The 11,089-nt window shown below is 42.7% G+C and overlaps 1 protein-coding gene across 1 annotated transcript in view; it reads left to right on the plus strand.

Annotated features, from left to right (window-relative positions):
- Positions 1 to 11,089, plus strand: part of SPOCK1 (SPARC (osteonectin), cwcv and kazal like domains proteoglycan 1) — a 312,440-nt gene that overhangs the window by 90,640 nt on the left and 210,711 nt on the right. The window contains exons 2-3 of the mRNA XM_009641751.2: positions 4,113 to 4,121; positions 7,388 to 7,433. Coding sequence (XP_009640046.1) covers positions 4,113 to 4,121; positions 7,388 to 7,433 — 55 coding nt within the window. The remainder of the gene's footprint in view (positions 1 to 4,112; positions 4,122 to 7,387; positions 7,434 to 11,089) is intronic.

Raw genomic sequence — 11,089 nt, forward strand, 5'->3', positions numbered from 1 at the left:
GTAGGCAGACCCTCTGGCTTCATTGTTATGGATAAACAGGGAGTGGCTTGGGTTTTTTAAGAAATACCTTTAATTCTTAGTATATTTGTCTTTTTGTCAAAAAAAACCCCAAACCCAACCCACAAAAAACCAGTAGAGCAGCTGGGAGATTTCTGTGTAAAAAGCCGTACGATTGAGTTCTAAAGAATGAGAATTCTTATTCTGGCTGACGTGGCCTCAGTGGTAACTTATTGTTCAATTATTTTCCAACTTTTTGTTATTTTGTTTCTGAAATTTTTGCCGCCCCAATGAATCACTGTGGGTAAAGAAAGCTGACACTGAAAGCTTTGCCTACCGCTTTTTTAGTATTGCCTACGGAAACTCCAGTAAACAGGAGCGGCAAATCTCATCTCCTAATAGAGCACAAACCCCCCAACAACCAACCAAAGAAACCTTTAATTTAGGAAAACAAGAAGAGAATGGGCCACCTTAAGTGGAAGAAATTCTTTTCAGTGGCAGCGGAAGAAAAAGTGCAAGTGCTGAGAGTTTGAGTCTTATGGGACATTGCGATTGTAAAACGTGGTCAGGGATCTTCTCTGTGCTGTACATATCTGAGGACTTATTTGGATATGTGTTTATTTTATACTGCTATTAATAAACAGGTATTAATGTATTTAGTGTTATATATGAGTCCATTGGGAACCCTTTATGCCAGCCTTGCTTTCGTTCTAGGCTAAAGTGTTTCATTATGGTTTTATTAATGACTTAGCTACAATATTCTAGACAGGTCCTGAGCTCTTCCGGCCTTCCCTTCCGTGTGGAACCTCGCCAGTCTGGAGTGGGTTTTTTTTTATTTCAGCACGTAACGTTGCAGGAACACCCCCGCACTCCTGGCCTTCCTGGGAAATTCATCCCTAAACTTTGCAAAGGTTTCCCCCTCCCAAACTTGAAATGATATATCCACGGCACAAACGCTGCTGATTCCCTGAGCAAAAGCGCCGTGTTTGGATGCCTGTTCTCTGATTCCCAGGAGAGAGGGCGGGAGCTCCGAGGCGGTAGGGACGTCCTAAGGGGCTCGGGAGCTCGGAGCCAGCTCCCAACACTAATGCGGACGCCGGGCGCTAGCTGCTAGTGGGAAATCTTTATTCACTGAAGTATTCAGTGGGCAAAATATTTTCTCTTCCTTTCAAATAAATAAATAAATAACGTGTAATTTGCTGACACAAACTATTTGCCTAAAACAGGCAATAGGCCTTGGGGAGATATTTATGATCCAGGCTAGATTGACTTCACCAAGCAGCAGCTGGTGCTTTCACACTGCTCGGCGCTGGAATGATCTTCTGTACCGCAAGGTAGGGAGGCAGAAAATGCAGCTGCCTCTTTCTGGAGCTAATTTTAAAAAAGCAATGAACTGGTAATTACCGTTTTTCCCAGCTGGTCTTTATGAGGGTAAAAGGTTTAATTATAGATTGAGGATGGAAGAGGAAAATACTAAGCAGGCTGCAAACGGGTGTTAATAAATGGTCCTTCCTGGAGATATTTAGAAATTTAAGCTCTTGTTGACTGAGAATTGCTGGGGATGAAGGTTGCCTCCAGAAGCTTATCTGGCAGCCCTTGGGTCGTGCCCTTCGCCTGTGGGTCTCCTCGGGAGGGCTCCGTGGTGGGGGTTCCATGGCCGTGGCGGGGGTTCCATGGGGCTGCGCCCCCCGTGGGTGCCTCCAGCCCCGCGTCTCCGTCCCAGGCCCAGGGAGGCGACGCGCTCAGCTCGCTCCGAAAGGTGCAAAGGGAGGGGGATTTGCCATGGAGTTTTTTTCAGTTGGCATCTCGTTTCTGCTTGATTCATACCAATGACTTACAAGCTCGATTAATGCAACAAAATATAAATATTTATGCACCCATTTAGCTAATGTTTGGCTCTATTTATAAACACGAACATCTTGCGAGAGCTTCTTTTTGACAAGTAAATAAAGTAAGTATAGAGAGTGCCTGTGTGTTAAATCAGCCATGCTTCATTAACTCTTCCAAAATATCAAGTCTTAGGTAATAACTAAACCAAAAAGTGACACTAGAGTAGGTTTGGTGGGAATATCTGAAGTACTGAATAACTGAATTACTGAATAACCAAAATACTGAATAACTGAAAACTTCAGGAGAACAAGAAGCTGTTGTTTACTTCCTCAGTTGGTGGTGAAAAGAGGATAAATCTGGTTGGGTTTACCATTCATTTCAGTTTTTTAAGCGTTGTTATCGTAGTGGTACAGAGGGTAATAGGAGGGAAGAGCCGTCCCGTGTTAATCTGCTGCCTGCAGGGTCGGTTTCTATTTGCTTGCTTTTCCGCCAGGATGAAGAGAAAATTGTGTCCGACCCAGGTCTAATTCAAGGCTTGATTTTTGCAAATCGAGGTTTGATTTTTGCAATCATCAGAGCCCAGTCTACGAATTCTGATGAATCTGTGGGTTCTGATGAATGAGGTTCTTGATAGTTCTGTCTGTGGGAAGGTAAGAAAGCTGTTGTGAGCTTTTCAAGTAGTACTTTTTCATATGCCCTTTGCATGCTTAACATATGCTTATTCTCTTGATTGACTCTGCGGATGGCATATCAAGCTAAATTGGCTGGATTTGACACCTATTTATTGAATGATAAAATAATATTTTTCTTTTGTTAGGAAACAATAATTTATTATGCACGTTACAGCAAAATGGATTTAAATAACTTCGAAATGTGTTTCATTTAATCTCTTGATTGCTCAAATCAAAATAATAAAAATGCAATAAAGAACTGAGGCCCAAGTCTAGCAGTTGATATTTGCATTTCTAAATTCTTTTCATTTGTTATGACCATAACTTACTCCTCAGTTAAATTTCCTGAGGGTAAAATCTTGAAGTAGGATTCTCTGGTGCTAAGTGACAAACAGATACAGAACCTGTTCCGAGTCTGGCCATTGAGTGTGGTTGGGGGATGTCAGAATTGAGCTGTGCGGGACCGTTGTGGGCACCCACCGCGCTGCCCGGGGGATGGCTGCCTAGGGCCGGTGATAGACTTTGTAAGGAGGCAGAATGGAACCTTGCCAAAGCCTCATCCACACCCAGCCGGGACAGAACACCGCTCGGGATTTCATAGAATCATAGAATGTTTTGGGTTGGAAGGGACCCCTAGAGGTCATCTAGTCCAACCCCCCCGCAGGAGCAGGGACACCGCTAACTAGATCAGGCTGCTCCAGAGCTGGGTTGGGGCCAGTTTTACGGGAGTTGGATTTCTTTCCCTGGAGGTGGAAGCCTCGTGTTTACCCGTGCTGTGGGTCCTGGAGTCCCAGGACCTGCATAAAGCCCCATTCCGATCCCTGCAGGGCGCTTGTGCTCTCGGAGAGGGGTGGGCAACCACCGGAGCCTGGGCTTCATGTTTATTCCTGGCTGCACGCAGAGGCCAAGCCAAACCATCACATTTACGTGGCACTGGGTTGAGCCGAGGGAGTCGGATCCAGGCTTGGTTTGCGATATCAGTTTTTCTCTTTCCATGCATGATTTTAAGTGTGCAGAGTCCCTTCAGTTAATTAAAAGATTGACTTAGTCCTATGCAGCCACTGAACCATAGGCAAACCCTTCGAAGTGTGAATTCTGTGCAAGGAGGAAGATATTTTAAAATGTTTGTTCATCAGAAATATTTCTCAGTTGCTGTCACCCGTTGTATTGAAGTGGATCCATGCCTGGTTTTGCCTTCCCTTCAAAGTCCATCAAATAAACGGTCTTTAAAGTCAGCTAGGGGAAAAAAAAAATTAATTCTCTCTTATATCAGGTGTGTAACAGATGGGTGTGTGAAAAAACACTTTCTGGTGGTTTTGTCAGGCAGACGGAAATGAAAGTGCCTTTTTTGGTGCTGTATGAGAGAGAAGCGCGCTGATAGAACAGCATTTGGCTCCTGGCACGGCGGGTGAAAACTGGGCCATGACAGCAAAGGTGGAAGGGTCGGAGGAGAAAGAGGGAAAATGATTTCATTTGGAGGTGAAGTTCATCTGAACTAAGGGATATCACATTTAAAAGGCCGCCGAGGAGGAAATTGCTGAATGTTGATGTGTTTTTATATTGGTTTATTTCATTCTTTTTTTCTTTTCTCATTTGTAATGCTTCCCTGTTCAGGAAGTTGAGGTAGGTTTTTCACTTTTAACTTGTAAATATCCGTAGAGTGAATAAAAGTGTTTACAACCTATCATAATTCACATTATGCTTTAAACTCTTATGATCAACTGTTCATATTGTTGTGAATGAAATGTGTTGATACATGTTAATTATTAATGTGTTAATACTGATTTATTAACATGTTAATATTAAAATGACATAATAGTTCCATGTGTTACAGCAGGCATAAGGGGTTTCAAGCACAGGAGTAGCTGTCCCAGTAGAAAGCTTGGAAATGCATAGGTTTGTGTGCAGTCATTTTTCTCAGGAAGGTGTTTTATTGAACGGGAATGTTAAATCTCCTTAATCCAGCTGATTGGGCTTATATATCTACAGATATATACATATATATATCTACATATATATATATATCTACATCTATATATATATCTATATATATATCTACATCTATATATATATCTATATCTATATCTACATCTATATATATATCTACATCTATATATATATCTACATCTATATATATATCTACATCTATATCTACATATATATATATATATTTTGAATGCCATACACCTGGAAATCAGTGTCATCTTTGGGCCCTGTATGTCGCCATACCAGCATGCGGTTCTCCGGTGGAGGACGTTACAGCGAAGCGGTGGTGTCCTTCGGGAGGTGTCAGGGGCTGCTCCTCCCAACAAACCTCATTTCAGGTTCACGTACACGTTTCAGCACCTTGCAGAGGGCCGGCACAAACCCTGTCCGGTTTTCAGGTCAGAGCTTTAGGTGGTGTTTGAAGGAGACAGAGATGTTCTGCTCAGCCGTACCTGCCGGGTGGCTTGGACCTTTGCAGGGCCGTAAGCGCCCGGTCACAGTTCTCGCAGGTATCGGGGCCGTATTTTCTGTTGCCCAGCTGGCATAAGCTGTTCTGCGCTGCTGCTGACCCTATCGCTCTAATGATTGCAGAGCCATTATTTCCTCCTATAAATATAATGGGGTTTGTATATTGAAAATCTCAAAGGTTTTCTCTGTTCTACTTGGGGGGGTGTCCATATTTTTTGTCACTTATTTTCCTGTTATTAGTTTCAGGAATATTCTAAACTAAATAGAGTTTCCTTTTTCCAAAAGGAAAACCAAACAGATCTGCGTACAGCGGCAGAGGAGCAGGAGTGGGGTTACGGCAGCGCTGGGTGTTGGTTTTTTTGTGAGGAAGGTGCAGTTTCTGTAAGATATTCCTTTGACACTGAGATTGAGATAAACCCCCTTTCCGATCCCTGTTTCAAAACTGGTTCCATATGCCAACAGCATAAGAAATCTTCCTTGAGATTTGAATTATTTAACAGTTCCTGATGCTGAAAAGCCAGCAGCAAAGCAACACCTAGGAAAAAATGTAAGCAGGCAAAAAAAGGAATATTTTGTTGCTGGGATAAAATTATTCTGCTCAAAAAGCTTAAAATGCAACACATTCTGCAAAGTGATTAATGCTTGGTGAATCGAGCAGTTCCTCACAACCAATTACAAAGCATGGTGTAGCAGTGTGGGGTGGGGGGTTACCAAAGCTGTGGAGTTCAAAGACAAGTCTGTGATTCTATGCCTGGTGCCAAGCCCCCTCCTTCTGAAGAAAAAACCTAAGTATTTTTTGATGTATCTGAAATAAATTCTGAATAATAATCTTTGATGTGATTGAGGAACATCGTCCGTGGAGTCAGTACAGACACCGGGCATGAATATAACTGGAGAAAGAAAATTCATCACCTCCTGAGAGTCGTGCAGGCTTACACCCAGCCCCCTTGGTTACAGGGAGCGCGTGCCCGTCCCCGCCTGGCCCCGAGCTCCGGAGGAGCAGGACAGCGGTCCACAATTCTCCACGCTGCCAGCATGTGGATTTTCTGCATCCTGTGCTGGCCATAGCCTTCAGAGGGGAATGGGCTACCGTAAGGTGCCTCTTCTGGTGACCCACGAGGGCACAGAGGGTCCCCGCTCCCCCGGGAACAGCCCCAGGGGCTCTTCTGAACCCAGAATGTAAGACTTGCTGGCTTTCAGGTCTCCAAAATGTTCCAAGTTAGGGCAAGTGGATAGCATGAGAGCACGCAAAAGTCCGTGTACTGGAGACAAATGGTAAGCAAAGCCCTACGGAGGAAATCATTTAGGTGTCTTACACTGATGAGTTTTCAGCTACCCTCTTGGCAGGGAAAAGAAATCTCGGTGTCGCTCTGGACAGCTTGATAAAGGCAGCTCTTCAGTGGCAGCCCTCAGGAAATGAATATTGGAACACTGGATATATTAAAAAGGAAATAAAGATTAGTATGTAGAAAAATATCACAGTGTGATAGAAATCTTCCATGCTTCCTCGCTTCAGATAGGTTGTTCTGTTGTTATCGCTTCCTCTCAAAGAGGACCCAAGTGGGAGGTGCAGAATGTGCTGCAACTCAATGCAGCAGCTGGGCTTGAGTCCCAGCTCTTCAGGACTCGGGTTGATGGCACTCGGAACCAGGGGAAACTTTGCCTTCAGGTAAATATTTGCCAAGTACACAGAATACAAATGGATCCGACACACAGAGGAGTTTCCCGTTCTTTCTGCAGACTCTTTTCCGGCAGTGGAATCGCCTGGCCAGGCCCTCTGACAGCCCCCGCCTCCCCCACTGCAGAGGCTGATCAGAACGATGTAAACCAGAACCACAGGGTTCGCAGCAGAATAACATCTTTCCATCAGATTTAAGAAGATTTTTAAGATTTCATAGTGGGAACAGTGACAAAAGTACTCATTGCGAGTGCTCCTGGATGTTATTGTACTTTAAGTGTAATGTTTGTGATATTATTGTTGTATTTCTGTACGTTCACAAAGGTGTGATTTACCTGTGTCCAAATGAATATAAGTATTTGGGGATTTACTTTGCTGACCTTCCACCACACCAGGGCGGTGTGGATCGTGCTGTGTTATCTGAACAATATCCTCTTCTCTTTGTTAGCAAAACTTGTAGACGGATATGAAATAATAGAGGGTTATCAGAAAATATTTAATAAGGAGCATATTTGAAAAACAATTCAAAAGAAAAATTCAAGGTGCTGAATCCAAGGAATTTTTTCGTTCTGTAATTTCTAACCAGCATTTACTATTCTCTCAGACACAACCTGTTGATACTCTTACCTGATTTGGGCTAAATATGTTGGGATCAAAAGATGAGTTGATTCATTTGTACTTTAATTATGTAAAATTGTACTGAAAAGACTGACTACATTTTTCCTGAGTTTCCTTTTTTTTTTTTCTCCCCGTTTAGGATGATTATTTCAGAAACTGGAATCCCAACAAGCCTTTTGATCAAGGTAAAGTTAGCACGCATCTCGCGCTGGTCTTCTGCTATTTTGTGGTAACCCCATATGCTTCATGCCTGTCTTCCTCCCGCTGTCCCATGCGTCAGTGAAGAGCTGTATTCATTCTTACACCTCATTCCCAGTTGAGTCACAGCTTGAGGTGGTTCATGTGTAAGGGTTTGGCTCATTTCTGGATTTTTCAGCCATGTTTTTTACTCCCCACCCATTCCAGTTTATGTGTAGTGATGATACCTATGCTTAGAAAGGTTCTCTGTAACCATCAGTCTCGGTCTGATATGCAATTTAGAACAGGTATCTTCACATACGTTTTCTTTCATGTTAAAAACTTTGCTAAATGGATGTCGTAAATGTAATTACTGCATTTCCTAACACTTACGGGGCCAATTCTTTGAAGCCAGTTGTAATGTATGAATTTCAGGGCTGGCTTTCAAAAGAGATGTGTGTTTTGCATATGCTGCTGATTCAGATACAGATTCTGTAAATGACATTTTGTACTTTGTCTTGGTGAACTGTTAAATTACGGCAGTGCTTCAACAATTTCCAGGACCAAAGTATGGGGAAAAAACAATTCAAAATATTCTAGTTGTTGTGTCCAGGATAGCCCTGGAAACAACAGCCATGCCAGGAAAAAGAACTTCAAACCAACGCTTTAAAAGAGATCTCGGGTACCAACTCCACATCACGCATTCTCTGCTTGGTGTTGATAGCTAGCGGCAAGCTGTTCAGACGGGACGGTAAGAGACATTCATGTGAAATAGCGGAGATGAACAGCGCTGGAAATGCAGCTTGCCCAGGGGTTGCTAGGTGTGGCGGGTTATTTGAGAGTTAATATCTCGTCAGTAAAAACCTCCCTATGCAAAGAAATCTCAGCAGTCCATTCTCAGAAAGACAGATAGAAAAAGTAGCGCAAGCCATAATTTTGCCGTTAAAATCAGAATACTGTATTTTAACTTTGCTATTTCTTATATTTGTCACTCTGACACTAAGGTTCTGTAACACTCCGTGCCGGAGCACCCTCAAAAAGTGTCACATGAAGCCATTTGGATCTTATATTTAATTAATTCTTAAGGCTTTCTAGAATGTATTTTTTTTTCTGGACAAATGTTAAAGATTACATTTTGCACAGCTCCTTTTGATTTGGTAGAACCAGTTATCAGGTGTTTGGTCTGTGGAGGACAACAGCGCGCAGTACAAAGCGTGGGTCGCTTTGCTTCTCTGTTTGCCTGTGGACAGTTGCTCATTTTTCCTCTTTGTCATCTTCAGTGAAGCTCATGCAGGTCCTAACTGAGAACAGATAGGAGCGAGGGCATTACAGCTGTAAAGTCACGGGGAGATGGTAGACTTTTGCCATTGCTTAAGGCGTGTTTAGTATCCTGGATTTCTTTGGCTAGCTTTGGTTCATTATTCAGCATCACGCCTCTGCATCATTGCGGAACGCCGGTGTCCTAGGGTTTTATTCAGAATGCTATTCCGTGAGTTTCAATCTCCTTCTGCTCTGAAATTTGTAGGGATTTTAAAAGATGTTACCCTGAAGTCACTTAGAAAGGAATGATCACACACGCAATAGCTACAGTACAAATGCATTTCAGCTGTGTAACTCCATTGCACCGCCCGCCTCTCTTTGGGACCCTGTGTTCAAAGTCAAGTGGTGTTCGAGTAGTGTGAGACTTCCATTGCCCTTCAGAATGTGAAGTGGCTATTTCGATATATAATTGCTGTGATTTTACATTCAGAAAAGGTATTCCTGCCAGCAAATTGCTTGAGCGAATTATTGAGCAGGCAGATAGCTTTTTGTTTGGGTGTTTTTTTTTTTTTTTAAAAAAAGAGTTCATGGTTTTTAAATCTTTCCATTTTATCAAGGGAAGTATAATCATATCTGAAGAACTAGTCCCCTCCTTTCTACTCAGGGAATGGCAGAATAACACACTGGAACAAGGGGATAAACCCCTTTTTCTCTCACACCACATGTGATTTGGCCCAATATTTGAGAACTGTAATGCTCAGATAGCAAGGCAGTGTAATATCCTACTTTGTAAAATTGGATACAAGACATTTACATACAATAAATAATATTCTTTTCCACTTCCATGCGTCATACAGGTTGCACTGTCTCACCATCCATCCTCTGCCTTTGTCTCACTAAAAAAAAGAGTTCATGGTGAAACTGCTGCAATGTGGTAGATTGTGGGGAAACAAGAAATTGGAAATTACACGGCCTTTTCCAAGCATGACTTAGCCCTGGTGTCACTGGGTTGTAACCAGTGGATAAGGGTTGAAGAAGAGAAGATAATATCAATGTTGCGTAATTGCAGGAGGTGCCCAATAGTTAAGCCAGTGACTAATTTTTTCTAATTGCTTAAAAAAAGAAAAAGCAAGTCCTGTCACAGAAAAAACATGCCTCTAGAAATCAAATATTATGAAATCAGAGATGTGAACCATAGCACAAATGAAAAGAAAGAGTGAATCAGTTAAGAGGAGAAGGAAAGGCATGAACAAATGAGTGGAGGGCTAACGAGGTAAATGACGGGCTGGTGGAGGAGAAGAAACCACAGGGCTTTCCGGATTTGCTTTCAATTTGAGCTTTGGCAGTGATTTATTTTACAAACAGGAGACACAGAGGGGAGCTTTGCTGATCAGAGATTTGAAGTTTCAAAATAGCTGAAGTGTTTAGGAAGAGCATACCCGTTGGAAGTCTCTGAAGGTGCTTTTAAAATTTTCCCTTTACATCTATTTCTGTATCTCATTGCCAAACATGTTCCTGGTACTGTCTGTAGGTAGCTCCCGGGGAGATCACTGGGGGTTATCCATGCTAGAGCTGAAGAGCATAGCTTCTCTGTCTTTATGGAAATGGAACTTCAGTGTCAAAGGAAAGGGAAAGCTGATGTTTTTGTCAAGGCATATGTCCACAAAGAGATTTTCAAAGGCATTTGAGGGATTTAGGGTTATAAATCCTAGTGACTTCAAAAGGAGTTTATGCTCCGACCACTTCTAGAGACCTTGTGACCCTCTGTCTTCCCGGGAGGAAAAACAAAAAGGTAAATCCTGACAAAACATTGCAAAAAGATTTTGAAGTGACATGCTTTAAACCTGTCTTTTTCATTGTGTTAATGAGATGTCTGACTCTGGGCAAAAACACAAATCATTTTAGAGAATCTAAAATCGCACGTGGATCCCTTGAAGCGGTACAAACAGTCGTATGACTATTAAGGATTCCTGTCTCCTTGCAAAGAAAAGGACCTTTTCCCTCTCAGTGTAAAATTTCTCCTGGAGCTCGGATGGCTGGTCGGCAGAAGGCAGAGTAGGCGATGCAGTCCGAGTGATTCTCTGCCTTGCACAGAGACCTGCGCGCCGATTTTGTCTTGTTTAAATCTTGCAGATGGATTTTATTTGGCCTGTAGGTCCTTCTTTTTGACCAAGAGGTCACTGCTCTTGGCCATGGTAAAATTCACCGTGACGAGAACATTAAGAAAGCCCCTCATAGCTTTCTAAAGGGATTTCTTACACAAAACCATTGCTTAGTGTCGTGGTTTAACCCGGCTGGCAACTAAGCCCCCCGCAGCCGCTCGCTCACTCCCCCCCCTCCCTCTGTGGGATGGGGGAGAGAATAGGAGAAAAGAAAAAAAAGTAAGACCCGTGGGTTGAGATAG

This window comes from Egretta garzetta, unplaced genomic scaffold (assembly GCF_000687185.1).
Source record: "Egretta garzetta isolate BGI_Z169 unplaced genomic scaffold, ASM68718v1 scaffold147, whole genome shotgun sequence".
Classification (NCBI taxonomy): Eukaryota; Metazoa; Chordata; class Aves; order Pelecaniformes; family Ardeidae; genus Egretta; species Egretta garzetta.